This window comes from Molossus molossus, unplaced genomic scaffold (assembly GCF_014108415.1).
Source record: "Molossus molossus isolate mMolMol1 unplaced genomic scaffold, mMolMol1.p scaffold_m16_p_21, whole genome shotgun sequence".
Lineage (NCBI taxonomy): Eukaryota > Metazoa > Chordata > Mammalia > Chiroptera > Molossidae > Molossus > Molossus molossus.
The window spans coordinates 41633700-41651844 of record NW_023425357.1 but is presented as its reverse complement, the minus strand read 5'-3'; the positions used below and the strand labels follow the sequence as shown (position 1 = coordinate 41651844).

Sequence of the window (18145 nt, the reverse complement as noted above, 5' to 3'; positions counted from 1 at the left end):
GATAACCCAACTTAATTAAACATACAATATGAATTACTAGATATACTCTAAAATATGGTAACAACACCTAGACATTGCTAACATTTCCTTAATAATTTAGAAGGCCCACCAAAAAGTATACAAAAATTTCAGTGCCACATAATGTTGAACAATTTTAACTTGCTGTAAGAATAAAAATGTACCATTTACGAGAACATTCTTCGAAGTAAAGGAGTACCTATCATACTTACTTGTGGTTGTGATGGGAGGGAGTTCTTCTGGCTGCTTGACATCTTTCTTGGGAGCAGAGAGCTGCTCATCTAAGTTCTTTAGGCGATCTTTATCCTTTAGGAGGTTTCCAGGTTTCAGTTCATTGATGTCTAATGCAAGGTTCTTGCAGAGAACCTCAATCTCAAACTTCAAGTTTAACTGCACAATTCCAATATTCGATTAGAATTTTAAAAATAAAATTTCAACTTTATTCATAAAATACATTAGTCTCACCCAATTGTTACAGTGCCCCCCTCCCTGGCAAATACCTTTTCCTGAAAATTTTAATAATATGAAGACAGAGAATGTCCCAAAGGATAAAGAAGCAAGAAATTTACCTTTAAGTCATGTTCTTGATGTAGCTCAGCTAATACATTCATAATTGCCATTGTCCAGGGGTTGGGTGGCCTAAAAACCTAAAGAAAATCTATTATGTCAAGCTGGCCCCAAAATCATATCAATTTGCATTATTTAAAATAGTTAAGCACTGCCTTATTGGTGTAGTTCAGTGGTTGAGCGTCGACCCATGAACCAAGAGGTTGCCGGTTCGATTCCTGGTCAAGGGCTCATGCCCAGGTTGTGGGCCAAATCCCCAGGAGGATTTGGCAGGAGGCTGCCAATCGATGTTGTCTCTCATCAATGTTTCTCTCTCTCTCCCTCTCTAAAAAACCAATAAAGGAAAAAAATTTTAAATACTTAAGCACTTATACTTATGTGGCCATAACAAAACCCCTACCTAGCCTTCCATATAATATTTCAGATAAACACCAAAACCCAAAGCCACCCATTAAGCATCAGTCTTTTAATCCTACTTAGGTTCTCAATTGAAAAATCAACTTTATCTGACGAAGACTGACTGAACTAACATTATTCATGAAAACTAAAGACATAATTCCTTGCCCTGTGCTGAAACTAACTCTTACAATTTAGCCATCAATAAAATATTAAAATGTACTCACCACACTACGAATGCTAGACTCTAAGACTTTGGCAACAAAGGGCACTACATAGAGCAATTCTTGCTGTCCTTTAACATAAGCCTCTAGCAGCAAAGATTTTACATCCAAGTCCTAGGGGAGAAAAAGTATTTTTAAAAGCTAGAAATATACCTCAAAAACCTTCACGAAGTACACAAAGAAAGGCAATTTGTCAAATTCATCCTCACAAGATGAATCAGTATTTCTGACTCTTGTCTTACAAAAAGAAAGGAGTGACAATCATATCTTACTGGCTTTTGTTTATACTGCTAAATGTGGGGCTATGAGCATGCAATTAGGGATTCAAAACATGGGCCAAATTCTTACAAGCATCCAATTATCATTAAAATAGCCCCAAATAAAGACAAGACTTTTAGACATAATATGCTGTATGAATCTTCTCAAGTTTTACATAAACCTTTAGCTGGAACTCACAGTATGTAAGATGGGTTTATTTTTAGCTAGTGTGATCATTCCTAGCCAATGTCCCAAGTTCTTCAGCAAAGAACGATCTGAGAAATTGGCTGCAGCTTTATCAGAGGTCAGCAGCACCTGAAAAAAATGTAGGATTAAGAAAAGTGTGAAAATGAGCTTATGGCAGGTGGGGGGGGGGGGGGGTGTCTCTCAACTAAATGTTTGAGAATTCCATTATTCTATGTTAAAAAACAAGCCAATCATGGACATGGACACCAATGTAGGGAGAAGAAAAGGGTGTGGAAGAGGGAACAGAAAAGATAAATGGTGATGGAAAAATAATAATTTCTTTAGAAAGTCATCAATTATGAGAACACCCCCCCCCCACCGCCCCAAAGTAGATCTATTCCATACTATCTATAACAGCACTATTTTGTGTTCAGTGACATTTTTACCTTTACATTAAAAAAAAATAGGTTACATAACTACATCACACAAAATGCAAAGTACACAAGGTTAGTGTCATTTTTGCTCCCACAAAAAGCATTTTAAAATTCTGAAAATGTTAGATAGTTTGAAGCAGAGACCCAACTGCAAATCTATTTTTAATAGCTAAATTCAATTCAAATGAAGACTCTATCCATGCTTCTAAGTCCTTCAAGACAGCAGGCATATAGAGAAATGTAACAAAGATCACAATATCTATTGCAAACTTGAGCACTAGAAAGAAGACAACTTTCTGAAATGCAGTGTCAATACACTTCTTTGCAAATTTCTAGAAAACACAATCCATTTCATTAACTTTCTCGTTCTTTCATAAGGGGGAAAGAACCATCACATACATCCTTCTACTACATGATACCTCTTAATTTATGGCTAAAAATTAAAATATGTGACATAAAATTTTGTTTGAAAGATCTTGAGATTTTGCTTTCAAGTCTGTGGAAATTTTCATATATCCCAACCATCCTTACTATCAGATAATAAAGGCTAAATATAGTTATGTTTCTTAACTCCATCCAGCAACAGCAGAATGGCACAATGTCAGCTGTGCAACAGAAAAGAGCCAGGAATTCTTTTGCACTACAGCGTAACCTAGAATAGGGAAAATTCCCATCCATAGGTTTAAATATAGTGCTGGCTCCTCAGCCAATGTCCCAAGGTACTCATCAAAGAATGATCATAGCTCTATGCTGGTTCACACTGTGTACTTGAAAGTTATTCCGTTCTAGGAAATAAAATACTTGAATTTCATGGAACAAGCATTCATTCACTCATTAGGAAAAGCTTGACCTTAAAATAAACAGCTGAGAATCTGAAACAATAGCTAGTTCACAAACAGGTTTAGAGTTGAAATAACTGGGAATTAAGACAAAGGAAAACATTCACTGCAACACTGTTTCTGTAATAATGAAAGTTAACAACATAAATATCCATTAGCAATATATACCCATACGACGCGCTTTTATTAATACTATCTTTAATAAAAGGACTACAGTACAGTTAAGAGCATAATGCAAATAATGTGGGGATGAAAAAACATGCAGAGGGTAAAGAAAAACCATGCATGGAATGAAAACAAAATCAGAATAGTAGTTGCTTTCAAAGTAAACAATACAGAGAGTATGTCTTGAAGACTAAATTCTTCATGAAATTTAGTTCTATATTAGAAACAAATGCTACAGCAACTTTCATAAACAATATGTACAAAAAACAACAACACCCCTCACCCTTCCAAATTCTGTCTGTACAATCAAGTATTTCCATACTCAAAAACAGAAAAGAAGTACAAGAACTTACTTTGATGTTTCTGTAGGTCTCATTCAGAACCATCTTATTAAACTCAGGGTTCTTCAGCGTATCAAGGAAGTTTGAATACAGGCTGTGAAAGTTTGGCTCAATACTGACTCTCTTCATAACCAGGTATTGTGAAACCCAAGGCATGAATTCTTCCTTCACAGTTTCCTTTAGTTCTTCAACCTAGCCAACAAATGACATAGGAAGTATATAATTAAAAGATATATGGTTATGTGTTTTATTTCTGAGCTGAGTACTACAGCACATGGCTCCTTGCCAAATTAGGTGCTAAATCAAATCATTCTGCTACCTCTCTCCCCACATCAGACAGATGCTACGAAGTACAGTATGTTCAAGTCCATAAACTGCGGGTGATTAGGACTATCGAGGCTTTCAACTTTAAAATTAGAAAACATGTAGTCCCTCACCCCCATCTTACCCAACTCTCCATTTGACCAAAAAAGGATAAATTACTAATCTACGACCTGCCATTAAAAGACCTAACACCAGAACTATGTTTTCTAAATTTCCATCTCTAGGAATCATCTGTAAAGTTTGATACTTCTTTTCCAAAAAAGATAGTAAAGGCTTTTAATCTTTTTCCCCCAAATCAATTATGGTGGGATTTAAAAAGACAGCACTTACATATATCTCAAACCCACTTGTTCAGTCTTATTTTACTGGTTAAAACAGGCATTTCTAAGTATTGTCTTAGCATACAATCTTGTAAGGGAAGCATCATTCCTTATTTTTCACAAGGTTTACCTCAGTTATTAGGCTCCTAATAAATGATCTCAGTGGTCTCTGGGAGGGACATGAGATGGGACTAGAAGTACAAAAAAACCTTATCATCATCATGAAATCACGAAGTTTACTGTAAAATGGCTGTAACTCACTGCAAAATAATGTAGTTAAAACTAGTGCTATGTAATGTCTACAAAACTGTAACTACATTCCCTTTGTTTTGATTCTATTACCTCTACCTTCAAAATTATATATTAAAAATGATGCAGAATGTGAATATAAATCCCCCAACCCATTAGGGATAAGAAGAGAGAACATTCATAGTGCTATATAAGCTATTACATTATGCTCACCTTTTGTGTCATATTCGACTGTGAGAGATTGTTGAAGATAAAAGCAATTTTCTCTTGGATATTTTCTGGGGGCTCCACAATTCTTTCAGTTTGATCGGTGGCCACAAGCAACGTATCTATATTTGTAGTATTAATAGAAGGCTAAAGAAATAAATACATAAACAAATTTAAATGCTTAGTTAACAAGTTCCAGGGGAAAATGTACACATATTCCATTAGTATGAAAAGTACATATAGTGTGTATGACTGTCCACTAAGGTGTGGATAAGAATATGTATTAAATTATTCATAGTGGCTGCCTCTGGGAAATCTGGGGGAGACACAAAGGGAGAAATGCTGGTCTTGTCACCTTTTTTAGTAGGCATGTGTTGATTATAATAAAATTAAAATACATGCTCACTAATGCAAGTATTACAACATAACAAATCTTGAAAGAGAAAAAAAGACCTACTTACTGGCACATCTTTCTTAAAGCTGACTCCGGTAGGCCTGGTGACTGTAACCGTTTTAGCAACAGTGGTGGTTGTTGAGGTGGTTACCATAGTGCTAACCTGACCAGCAAGGGGTGCTTTTGCTGGAACTTGGGCCTGAGCCTGGGCCTGAGCCAGTGCAATACTTCCAGGGGTTGTGATAGAGCCCTGCATTTTCACAGGAGGATCTCTAGATTGCTGTCCATATTCAATATACTATAGGGGTAGGGAGAGGAAAACACATTAAAAGAGTTCTTAACAGAAACTGAAAATTCTGAATTATACTCCCCTCACTTCTGAGAGGCCAGAAGTCATTAGAGTACTCTTTAGGTTCATCTACCTCCCTTACTCCTTGTCCCATCCTGGCCCATATTCCCAAATATATCATGCAGACTCCTTGTGGGTAAAGTATCAGTAGTTATGAAAGAACTAGTGTAGCAAAGTAACTTCCAAAAAAGCAGCCACAAGCTTCTGCATATAAATTTCCTTAAATCCCTTAATACACACATACTTTAACATTTATTTAAAATTTATATTAGCAGCCCTGGCCAGTTTGCTGCTGAGTGGTTAGAGCACCGGCCCATGAACCAGAGTCCAGGGTTAACATTCAATTCCCAGGTGGTGCAGGAGGGAACCAATGAATGTTTCTCTCCCCCCACACCCCTCTATCTGAAGATCAATGTATATAGTAAACGGATCTTTTTATTGGATGCAGATGAGAAACCTAAGGCCTAAAATTAAACACTACAAAGTAAGTTACTGTTCAGTAAAGCTATTACTACAAAACAAAAACAAAAACACACTGTATAATGTCAAGCCAAATAGAGGGTAAGCAATGATACAGGATGGATGTTCCAGGACAGGTTTGGTTCCTCCCCATCTCATTTCAAAGACCAATAAACCTCCTTCCCAGAAACAAATTAGAGGACTGACATAGTGCTCTTGATACTATTTGCAACATTCTATACCTGGCAAAACAGAAACTATTATCTACATATTCAAAAAGTACTGAAATATAAATAACAAACTCTCTCCCCTCTCTGGTTCTTTTGCTCTCCAGTCTTCTAAAATCCCTATTTCTGGCTCTTAATTCCAAACACATTTGATTATGGTAACCCTCTGACCTCACATTCTAGGTTTCAAAACTCTGCTTTCCTGTACAGTTTTCAATACTCTAGTTTTTGGCATATTTCCCCAACCCCCCCACATGACTGAATCCACTCCTACCTCCCACTCCATGGGTCTCCAAAATTAAGCCATCACAATAACCATGAACTCCTACAAACAAACCCATGGGGATAAGGTAGAAAGCACTGGACTAATTATAATATAGAATTAAAAGTAGGTTCGCTCAGCCAGTGTGGCTCAGTGGTAGACCCACACGTCAAGAAGTTGCTGGTTCAATTACTAGTCAGGGCACATGCCCAGGTTGTGGGCCTGATCCCCAGTGGGGGCATGCAGGAGGCAGTCAATCAATGTTCTCTCTCATAGATGTTTCTCTCTCTCCCTCTCCCTTCCTCTCTAAAAATCAATAAAGAAAAAAAATTGTTAAAAAAAAGTAGGTTCAAATTATAATCTTTCTGATTCCTTAAAATATGATCTTATAAAGCCATTTACCTGCTTTGTGTAAACATTAATCAACTTACGTGTGCTCTATAAGCTGACTCTGACGAAAGGCAAGACAAAGGTATGAATGTTTACCAGTTAGCCTAAAATCAAAAACTAAAACAACGATTTAGGAATCTCAAAAAAAGTCATGTAAGATGGATTAAAAATGAATATTCTCTAGGTGCTTTTCCTCAGGGACTGCCTCCTTTTTAAATACCTCAAAGGAATCAAAACAGGTGATGAGAAGGCTACAGTTTTAAGAAACACTCGTCTGGCCCTAACCAGTTTGGCTCAGCAGTTAGAGTGCAAGACTGTGGACCAAAGTCTTGGGTTCGATTCTAATCAAGGGCACATACCTCAGTTGCAGGTTTGATCCCCAGCCCTGGTCGAGGTCATGTTGGAAGCAACCAGTCAATGTGTCTGTCTGTCTGTCTGTCTCTCTCCCACCTACTCTATCTGAAAATCAATGGGAAAATATCCTCAGTTTAGGATTTAAAAACAAACAAAAAATACTTGTTTAAGTCTTACATGACAGTTTTTTTTTTTAATTGTTCAGATAGAGTGGGAGGGAGGTGTGGGGGGGGGGAGAAAGGGGGGGAAGAGAGAGAGAGGGGGAGAGACAGAGAGAAATGACGTGAAAGGGACACATTGAGTGACCGCCACCTGCATGACCCAACCAGGACGGGGGACAAACTGCAACAGAGGCACGTGCCCCTAGTGGGAACCAAACCTGGGTCTCTCTGGACCCCAGGCTGACGCTCTAACCAGCCAGAGCTCTTTTTTTTTCCTTTATTGATTTTTAGAGAGAGGGAGAGAGAGAGAGAAAAACATCAGTGAGAGAGAACATCCACTGGCCACCTCCTGCATGCCTCCCACTGGAGATTGGGCCCACAACCTGGGCAATGTGCCCCGACTGGGAATCGAACCAATGACCTCTTGGTACATGGGTCGATGCTCAACCACTGAGCCACACTGGCTGGGAGAGTCAGCTTTGACTTATACTTAAATCAGAGAAACAACTTTACTTTTTTTTTGGTGGGGGGAGGGTAATCCTCACTCAAGGATATTTTTCCATTGATTTTTAGATAGAGTAGAAAGGAGGGAGGGGGGAGGGGGAGAAGGGGGGAGAGAAAGAGAAAAGAAACACATCGATAGATTGCCTTCTGCACAACCCCAACAGGGGCCAGGGATCAAACCCAAAACCTCCTGGTGCACAGGATGATGCCCAACCAAGCCACACCAGCCAGAGCACAAATCCTTTTTAAAATCCAGCACTTTCTCTTGGTAACATAGTAAAAAGATTCCTATTATTCGATAGTATTATCAGGCTAAAAGACTGGTAAAATGTTTTATTAAATCAAGCAAAATCACTGCTTAGAAAAGATAAAGAATGCACTTTTCAAATTTTTATTAAGCTGCAAAATAAGCAACAAATAATGTATATTATGTCAGTCATTAAGAAATCTTAATGCCATTCCCAACATCCAAAATCAAAATACACAAAGCCTCCAACTACTAGAAACGTTTTAGGTATGGAAGATGCTTACCTCCTGTAAATGATGTGGAAATTGCATAAAGTGACTGATAGAAGCCAAGTGCTGACAATACTGGGGATAGTCCTTCAATCTGCCAACAAAAACATTCATTCACTATTTCATGTAAGAACAGAGGCAGCACAATTAACAAAACTTTTCTTCCAAATGCTAGTCTACACTATTTCTCCCCTTCAACCTGTGAACTACCTTACTTGAAGGCCAAAGGGAAGAATACAGAAGGGGGAAATATTTATAAACTTCACTTCCTTTTACATAAGAAAATAATATGTAAGGTCATATTTTACTTAAAATTGATTACAATGAGCCATAAAACTGCTATCTGGAAACAGCCTCAAATGTTCATCAACAGGTGAATGAAAAAACAATTTGTAGTTAATCCATACAATAAGATACTAGTCAGCAACAACAACAAAAAAAACTACGAAGCATGCAGTAATGTGGATGAATCTCAAAAGCACCATGCTAAGTGCAGGAAGTCAGACTGGCACACATTGTGCTTGGTTCAATTCAACTAACAATCTAAAAAAAATTTACTAAATCAGTGATTGCCAGAGGTGGGGGAAGGTGAACTTCACTGGGGAACAAGAGAACTTCTTGGGGGTCATGGATATATTCAGTATCTTGATTGTGATGGTCACACAAATGTATAAATGTCTAAATTCAAAGAATTGTATGCATAAAATGGTGCCTTTCACTGTGTAAAAAGTATACCTCAATAAACACACTCCCCCTGCAATTTCATTTTATACTGTTCTTACCACTTAATTGATAACTGTAATTAATTGAATTGTTTTCATTTCTTCCTCTTCTACTTCACACAGTCATTAAGATTAGTTAACGTATGTACAATGATGGGACAGGGCAAGAACCAATTGATAAATGATAGTTATTATTTCTCCTTATATTAAAAAAAAGAAGTTTCGTAGGAAACCTATCCACTCACCTATTTTTAAATCTATCTAGTGCAGCAATCCCGAAATAATACATTTTGGATCCAAAAGGCTTGCGTAAGGCTTCAAGAACATATCGCAGGGCCAGGCCTAGTGCCATGTAAGTGACCAGTCCTTTTTCAATTATCCCACCAAATAGGCAGGCTGTTATATGTAACTCTTTATCAGGGTACTGGGGGAAAAAACGATATTCTTCAAACAAGTTCCTTAGCATACAATTAAATACTTCTCGTTCCCTCTTTATGGTAGAGTCTTTAAACCTCTGTAGCATTTCTAATACCTGGAAAAGGCAAGACAAAACAATACACACATAAAAGAAACTATTATTAAGAGCCTGTCTAAAATGCTCTTAATAGAATTATTAATCAGAATTATTTCACAACCAACTGAGCTTAAGATAAATGTCAAGATTTCAAACGATACATAGACATATCAATACACTTTGGGCTGGATTTCTAAAAACTTTGAAAGTGGCATTTAAGATTTACCCAGACCACAAATATTTCGTTTATCCTAGACACTCACCTCATCAACAGACATGGTTGGATGTGGTGGGTGATTATATATTCTCTGGAAATAGCTGTTTGCTTCATCATCTATCTCTTTACTAAAGTGCTGATTTGCCTCTGGCCACACCTGAGACAAGTCCGCTGTTAGAAACAGAAAAGCAACCAGTGGGCATTTAGGCTCTTATTTCATTCCCCTATAACATAGGCATTGAGCCAAAGACACCAATGTAGTTTTAATTTTAAGGGGAAAAATAATTAAACTGAAGAGACTATTAACAACTTTAATTTTCAGTTATTCCAGGTACACAAAGAATTTTAACAAAATTGCCTTACAACTATAGTTCTACCTTAATATTTTCTTCGTCAAGACTTTCATTACACCATGGAAAGTCCACTAGGTTCAAATTAACAATGCATTTACCCTTAATATAACCTCACTCAAGGTTAACAAGTCTTAACTACTTTATAATGAAAATCATATTTAATACGTAAGAATCATCAATGCATGTGCATGACATACTAATATAAACACAAAGCATGCTACAAAACATAACATTCAGACAAGCTTTCACACTAACATTTTCAAGTCATTTGGTACACTATCAAATCTTGCCTAATAAATATTTATTTAGTCCTACCCACAAAAAGGATATTTAGAAGTCAATAATACCTATGTATTTACAATGAGGACTTCTTTGACTTTGGGATAACTAAGGAGGTGAAACTTTAAAGATTGTTTTGTTACATCATATATATCTTATAGCAATGTTTATTACATATAATGAGGTCATATATAAAGTTACAACCTTAAAATAAATTTAAATATAATTATTTTATAAACTGAAAAGCTGAAACAAATCTATAATCCTCCTTCACTGCTCTTCATTTGTTAAACAGGATTTTAATTTTGCTTTCTCTTTAAAAAAAATTTCTATTTTTATTGATTTTTTAGAAAGAGAAGAAGGGAGAGAGAAATAGAAACACTGATGTGAGAGAGAAACATCAATCAGTTGCCTCTTGCAAGCACGCTACTAGGGATCAAGCCCCCAACCTGGGCATGTGCCCTGTCTGGGAATCTAACCAGGACCTCTCAGTCCATGGGATGACACTCAATCCACTAAGCCACACTGGCCAGACTAAGATTTTTCTTTTACTTAGTCAAATCTAAGTATAAGATTTTACTTTTCTCTTTACTATTTGTCATACTTTAAGAATAATAGCCCTAAGGATGCTAATTCTTATTAACCATCACTTTGTTCTGGCAATGCAGATCAAAGATTGAATATGTCTAGTTTTCATTTTAGTAATTCAAATTCATAAATTTGCTCCCACTGACCTAAGAAGTACATCAACCTATGGCCCTACTGAGGATATAGAGAACTATAGAGACAACAAATTGAACATAAATTTTTTTTAAAATGTTAAGTGCATCAGTCACGCTTCACAATCACAGACAACACTACCACTTACAAGGTTTCATCTTACTCTGCTGGAATGTAGGCTGGTTCAGTCCAGAGGTGCCCAGTTTCCTCTGTACAAAAGGATCGTTATTCACTGCAGGGAGTCCAAGAGCCCCAGTTCCTATACCAGTCAGGCTGCCTGTGCCAAGACCACCTACTAGAAAGAACGAAGCAGCCAAAAGTCTTACCATTACTCACATTCTTGACTTTGTTCACATCAAAGTTCTTATTTTAAAAAGTCAGGGTCTTTGTTAACTCTCTTATAATGTCTATTTAATTTTATAAAGACTCCAAATGAACATAAGTAGAAACAGACTGCCAAAATTTATTTAGCATTTGGAATTATTCATTTCTTTATATTCTTGGTAAGATATTAAAATGTAAAAATTTAACTGTACATTCTCATATATGACATGAGATATAAGGTAGTCAAAATAAGAACTGACTTGCTTTCCTCAACTATTACAACTGAAGAATTTCAAGCTGCTATCTTCTAAGTTAGCATGAGCCAGGACTACTTTATTCTCCACAAGTGTAGCAAACAGAATTTTTCTAATAACTAGGACTTTGCTAAAAGGCCTTACTAGAGTAAATTTGATTTAAATGAATGAACAATCAGGGCTAGAACCACACAGCAGTAGTGTTAGCTAGGTCACAGAGTCATTACCACATTTTAGTCCTTAGGTTTTAATAATACTCTAAACTTATAGTCTGAAAGCTAAAAGGTGAAGACAACTAAGAAGAAACAAGAGAGTCCAAGGAGAAAACAATGTAACCTTTACTTCAATATAAACCTAAAAGTCAAAGTATTTCAAAAATTTGAAAGTTTTAGGAATGTGCTATCATTTTTAGGGCAGGTTAAGCAAAAGGAATCAGAACATACACCTGAATCTGACTTGTGAAATATTTTCTACCTTTATTAAACCAAACTTGAGTAATTCATAAAGCTGTGAGTTCTTGATCTAAATAGAGTAAGTGCCTCTAAAATGTGTAACATATTTGTCATTTTATAATGTCATTTGGTAATACAGAATACATACTGAATAATTCAACTAACTTTACAACTAAAGTATCTTAATTGAATTAATATTATAAGAATGTTTTTCTCTTCCCAACTATGGATGTTGAAGGCAACTTTGACAATTTCGTTTAAGCAGTTTTCCTTCTAGTCACACCAAATCCTTACCACAAACTAGGACACAATGAATATTATAGATAATTTTCGTCCGCACCCACCCCCTTACCTGGAAGTTGTGATGAAAGTCCTCCAATACCACTGAATGCAGTTGTTTGATTTGGGGTAGAAAGGGGTGGAAATGCTTTTGCTGGTGACTGAGGGGTACTGAATGCAGAACCCAAATTTGGAGGAAAGCCCTGCATACTCTGGGTGTGAGGGGCAGCTGAACCACCTATACTAAGAGATGCCATTCCAGCAAGAGGGTCAATCTAAAGAAAAACATTATAAAAATGTATTAGACATACCTCAAGCAAAGTCAGACATATGACACGGGTAAAGCGATTTTTAGCAACAATTCTTTATATGCTTAGTAAGTAAACCACAAGAAGCGTAATGATACTTAAACCAGTCTTTTTTCTTACTATTATTATAGATGAAATTCATTTAAAGAGTAAGCCCCTGCCAAAGTACCAGCACTATAACATAAAAGCTACAAAACTTCAAAAACATTTCAGGTGAACTGCCCTGCAGCTGTAATACTAAGCATTTAGTAGTGACATGGGACAAGTTACATTAGGTTCTTATAATTTCCAATAAGCCCCTTTAAAACAAAAGGAATCTCTCTAACATATTTAACTTTTAACACAATAAAAGCATTAGAAAGCAGAAATCATCCAGTCAAAACAAATCTTGTCAAAATTTGAAAATCTTGGGGGTTGGAGATTAGCTCTAGTTTAATTTAAAACAAAAACAAACAACAAAATAAACAACAAGGTATGCTATTCACCAAGATTTTTAAAAATATTTTATAACTGCACTTCCAAGCTTCTTAGTTTGTGGCATTATTTCAGATCTTCACAACTACAGAAAATGATATACCATATGCCATTCAAAGTGGCCCCTGAAGAATCACTAAATCCTCTTTCTGTTCTTAAATCCCAATCTGCCATTCAATGCAGCTGAAAATAGAAACAGAATATGTTGCTCCCAGAGAGAAGGGGGTGGTTGGTGTCAGGGAGTAACTTAAATGTACCTTGTTTTTAAAAGAGCAGTTCAGTTGAGAGCTGAAGAGCCCCAGTTATAACAAGTCCTTATGCTCTAGCACTGTTGCTTGGCCCGTGAAGCTACAAACAAGACACATCAGGTTCAAAGGCAGTGCTTATTTCTCAAGTCTAAGTTATTCTTATTTTAAAAAGAAGCCCTTACCATTTACCTACATAAGTTATTTTGTATCTTTCCTCTCAGAATCATATTCTATTTAATAATTAAAATCTATTCTCAACTACAATGCCTATTTATGGATCTCTTTTAAAATGTAATAGTGTTTGCTAGACATGCAGTTATCTAAAATGTGATAAATTCAGACAAATTTTCCTTTGAGTAGATTGTTAATGATGATGTGGAAGTTTATTCTATTCCAAGTCTACAAACAAATGCAGATGTATCGATTGTAGAGTTCATTTACCTGAACAGGAGAAATGGCATCTAAGCTGCTAGCACTAGGAGGGCGTCCTTTTGGCATAACTCCAGGTGGCGGTTGTCTGGCTTTATTCATAACATTACTGCAATTGGCTACCATGGTGAGGATGGTTTCCGATAACTCCTGAGAAACACTCCTAAAGAGAAAAGTGAAAAACATCATTTGTTATTCCCCAGAACACCAAAATGAACAAATCCGACTCTCTAACAGAGAATTTGCTAGAACACATGCTTAAATTTCCACCATATCCTCTGTCTTTCCATCTGTCATTAATCACTAGGATTTTCTGAGCATTGGCTTCCTACTGCAAGTCTAATTTATATCTCTGAAACAAAACCTGTGTACAGTACAACCAATATATGTTAAAATATCCCAAGAAACAATCCACATTCACAATCACTTTGTCAAAAATTATGCCCAAACCTGGACATATCAAGGCAAACAAGTATTTTTACACTAGTTCCTCATAGTCAAAGATAAAACATTTAAGTATAGCTAAGACGGCATAAATGTAATTAGTAACTACATTTGGCAAGCACATAGAAAACTAACTTCTGAAATGTCAAGAAATAGGATAAATGCTTACCAGAAAAACCCACCTTCCTATCTTAGGGTGTTACTGCCTCATACAACTGTGGAAACTTTTATACTCATAAACTCCATATAAACTTGATACTACCTTAGATCTTTCCTCCTAAATTCAGAATCTTATTATTGACATTAATAAGTAGAAGTAGCCTGGCCAGTGTGGCTCAGTGAACTGAGCGTCATCCCGCAAACTAAGAGGTCCCAGTTCAATTCCCAGTCAGGGCACATGTCTGGGTTTCGAACTCAATACCCAATGAGGCGTGAAAGGAGGCAGTCAATCGATGCTTCTCTCTCTCATCAATGTTTCTATCTCTCTCTCTCTTAAAAAGAAAAAGGAAGCTCTGGCCGGTTTGGCTCAGTGGTTAGAGGGTTGGCCTGTGGTCCAGAGAGACCAGGGTTTGGTTCCCACTAAGGGCAGGTACCTCGGTTGCAGTTTGTCCCTGACCCTGGTTGGGTCGTGCAGGAGGTGGCCACTTGATGTGTCCCTTTCACGTCGATGTTTCTCTCTCTCTCCTACTCTGAACAAAAAAATGAAACAATGTCCTCCAGTGAGGATAAAAAGAAGAAAGAAAAAGGAAGAAGCAAAAGTAGCCATATTTGGGTGGCTCAGTTGGTTGGAACATCTTTACGTGAACCAAAAGGTAAAGGGTTCAATTCTGAGTCAGGGCACATAACAAGATTGTGGGTTCGATCCCCAGTAGGGGTGAGTCCGGGAGGCAACATGTGTCTCTGTCTCTCTCTCTCCCGTCTGGTTTCTCTAAAAATCAATAAAAACATATTCTTGGGTGAGAATCTGCTTATTTTTTAATCCTTACCTGAGAATATTTTTACATTTATCTTCAGACAGAATGGGGAAGAGAGAGAAACATCGATGTGAGAGAGACACATCGATTGGTTGCCACCCGCACAACCCCAATCAGGGCCAGGGGCGAAACATAACTGAAGTACGTGCCCATGGCCGGAATCGAATCAGGGGACTACCTGGTCCGCAGGCCGATGCTCTAATCGCTAAGCCAAATCGGCCAGGGCTCCTTGGGTGAGAATTTAAAAGAAATAAAAAGGCCCTGGCCAGTTTTTTGCTCAGTGGTTAGATAGTTGACCCTTGGACCAAAGAGCCGAGGGTTTGATTATAGAGAAGATAACACTTTTATCTAGTAATTGTAGAAAGCTGGTTATTAACCTGACATCAAAATCAGAAGAAATAACAGGAAAATTACAGAACAATATCCCTTAAGAATCTCGAAGTAAAAATGTTCATCAAATACTAGCAAATTGAATTCAGCACCACATAAAAAGTATACATAGAGATCAAGTCATATACTCTGGCTTCTCTTCAGGGCATATAACTCTTTCATCTTTTGCTAACAATTTCCATGGAAAAACCAAGTGAGATTTAGCTCAGGATTGCAAGGTATTTTTAACATCCAAAAATCAAACATACCACACAGCAATAGAATAAAAAAACAAAAACCACATGATCATCTAGGTTGATGCATGTAGATGCACATGACAAAATGCTTTCATGATAAACCACCCAACTAAAGGAAAATTCGACTGAAGAGTATGTGTGATAACATCATACTTAATATGGTGACATAATGGATACTTTCCTCCCAAAAATCAAAAGACAAGTATGGCTGCTCTCATTACTTCTATCAACAATGGACTAAAGGTTCATGCTAGAGAAATTAGGCAACAAAAAGATATGGTCAAGATGCTGGTGTAGGTAAGCACGGCATCCTCCCATAATCACATCAAAGTTACAACTAAACTACAGAACAACCATCATTCAAAACTGCCTGAAATCAAGCTGAATGGAAGTCCTACAACTACGAAATTAAAGCAGCAGCCACACTGAGACTGGTAAAAGGGGCAGAGGTGGAGGGCAGAGGTGGACGGGGCTGGTCCCACACCCACATGTGGCAGATAAAAATCAGGAGGGTACCTCATCTGGGAAGGTCCTCCCTGAGGACTGAGGGGTCCCCATCCCACACCAGGTGCCCCGCTCAGGGTTCCAGTGCCAGGAAGAGAAGTCCCCATAATTTCTGGCTGGAAAAATCAGCGGGAACTGAGGCTCAGGGAGGCTGAGGCAGCTGGAGTCCCAGGCAGCTCCTCTTAAAGGGCCCATGCAGGGGCTTATCAGACTCACTCCCTCTAAGCTTGGAGGGGAGGCAGCTCGAGGCGCACCAGAGACAAACAGGGAAGAACTGAACTGTTGAGCATTGGAGCAAGGGCTGGAGAGGGGGCTTTCTCCAGGACAAAAGTGCTGTTAGAGGCCTTTGTTCCTTTGGTGAGCCCTTTCCTGGGGCAGCAGATAGCCGCCATATCTGGGACTCCAGCAACCTGGCTCACACTGGTTGCCCCGCCCTGGTGATTCCCTGAGGCCCTGCCCCACCCAACTTTCAGGCCCACCCAAGCTATTGCCAGTTGCTTAACCATAGGATTGGCCTGTCTTGGATCCTGCTTCAGGGTTTCCTAAATTCTTTCAAACAAGCAGCATCTGGTCTCACCTAGCCCCAAACCTCTCTTAAGTAATACATAGAAACAAACACAGGGAGGCAGCCAAAATGAGGAGACAAAAAAACAGGTTCCAAATGAAAGAACAGAACAAAACTTCAGGAAAAGAACTAAGTGAAATGGAGATAAGCAACCTAACAGATGCTGAGTTCAAAATACTGCTCATAAGGATGATTAATGAACTTAGTGAGAACCTCAGCGAACTTAGTGGGGGCCTCAAGAGCATAAAAAAGAACCAGTCAGAAAGGAAGGAGGCACTAACTGAAATAAAGAATAATTTACACAGATTCAATAGTAAAGTAGATAAAGCCAAGAAGCAAACCAATGATTTGGAATTTTAAGGAAGCAAAAAATACCCAATCAGAACAGCAAAAAGAAAAAAAAAAGCCTCTGGGACTTCTTCAAGTGTGCCAACATTCGCATCTTGGGGGTTCCAGAAGGAGAAAACAGAGAAGAAATCGAAAACCTATTTGAAACAATAATGACAGAAAACTTCCCTAACTTGATGAAGGAAACAGACATACAAGTCCAGGAAGCACAGAGAGTCCCAAACAAGATGAACCCCAAGAGGCCCACACCAAGACACATCATCATCAAAATGCCAAAGATTCAAGACAAAGAGAGAATCTTACAAGCAGCAAGAGAAAAGCACTTAATTACCTACAAGGGAGTTCCCATAAGGCTGTCAGCTGATTTCTCAAAAGAAACTTTGCGGGCCAGAAGGGAGTGGCAAGAAATATTCAGAGTGATGAAAAGCAAGAACCTACAACCAAGATTACGTTATCCTGCAAAGCTGTCATTTACAATTTATGGCCATATAAAGACTTTCCCAGACAAGAAAAAGTTAGAGTTCATTACACGAAATGTTGAAGGATCTTTTTCAAGAAAAAGATAAAATATATGAACAAACAAAATGGCAATGAATACATACCTATCGACAATGGAATCTCCAAACAAAATGAACAAGCAGAACAGAAACATTCTCATAGATAGAGAGAACATTTTGTTGGCTGCCAGATGGGAGGGGATATGGGGGAATGGGTGAAAAGGGTGAAGGGATTAAAAAGTACAAATTGGTTGCTAGACTGACAAAACTCAAGGGGAAGAGGGTTGGGGTGTGGGAGGAGATAAGTCAAAGAACGTATATGCATAAACAATGGACACAGACAACAGTGTGGGAAAAGGCAGGAGGGGGGTGGGAGTGGGGAAGAGGGGGTCAATGGGGGAAAAAATGAGGAACATCTGTAATAAATTTAACAAAAATAAATAAAATAAATTAAAAAATTAAAAAAGAAA

The 18145-nt window shown here is 37.8% G+C and overlaps 1 protein-coding gene and 2 non-coding genes across 20 annotated transcripts in view; all 3 read right to left on the bottom strand.

The window, feature by feature from the left end:
* Positions 1–18145, bottom strand: part of CNOT1 (CCR4-NOT transcription complex subunit 1) — a 98285-nt gene that overhangs the window by 25484 nt on the left and 54656 nt on the right. For 12 of the 18 annotated variants that reach the window (XR_004961093.1, XM_036274300.1, XM_036274296.1 and 9 more), the window contains 13 exons: positions 13730–13880; positions 12332–12533; positions 11098–11244; positions 9644–9768; positions 9112–9398; positions 8160–8238; positions 4990–5220; positions 4535–4675; positions 3441–3620; positions 1662–1778; positions 1209–1319; positions 588–665; positions 231–408 (listed from right to left, as the gene is read on the bottom strand). Coding sequence is in view for 17 of the 18 variants with exons in the window: in XM_036274300.1 (XP_036130193.1) it covers positions 231–408; positions 588–665; positions 1209–1319; positions 1662–1778; positions 3441–3620; positions 4535–4675; positions 4990–5220; positions 8160–8238; positions 9112–9398; positions 9644–9768; positions 11098–11244; positions 12332–12533; positions 13730–13880 (2027 nt within the window). In the remaining variant the exon portion in view is untranslated. The remainder of the gene's footprint in view (positions 1–230; positions 409–587; positions 666–1208; positions 1320–1661; positions 1779–3440; positions 3621–4534; positions 4676–4989; positions 5221–8159; positions 8239–9111; positions 9399–9643; positions 9769–11097; positions 11245–12331; positions 12534–13729; positions 13881–18145) is intronic. The other 6 variants (XM_036274298.1, XM_036274302.1, XM_036274297.1 and 3 more) reach the window with 3 other exon arrangements.
* On the bottom strand, positions 2641–2779 carry LOC118639671. Its single transcript, XR_004961245.1, has one exon. It is a non-coding gene; the product is annotated as a small nucleolar RNA SNORA46 (small nucleolar RNA).
* On the bottom strand, positions 13290–13425 carry LOC118639672. The gene has a single exon (XR_004961246.1). It is a non-coding gene; the product is annotated as a small nucleolar RNA SNORA50 (small nucleolar RNA).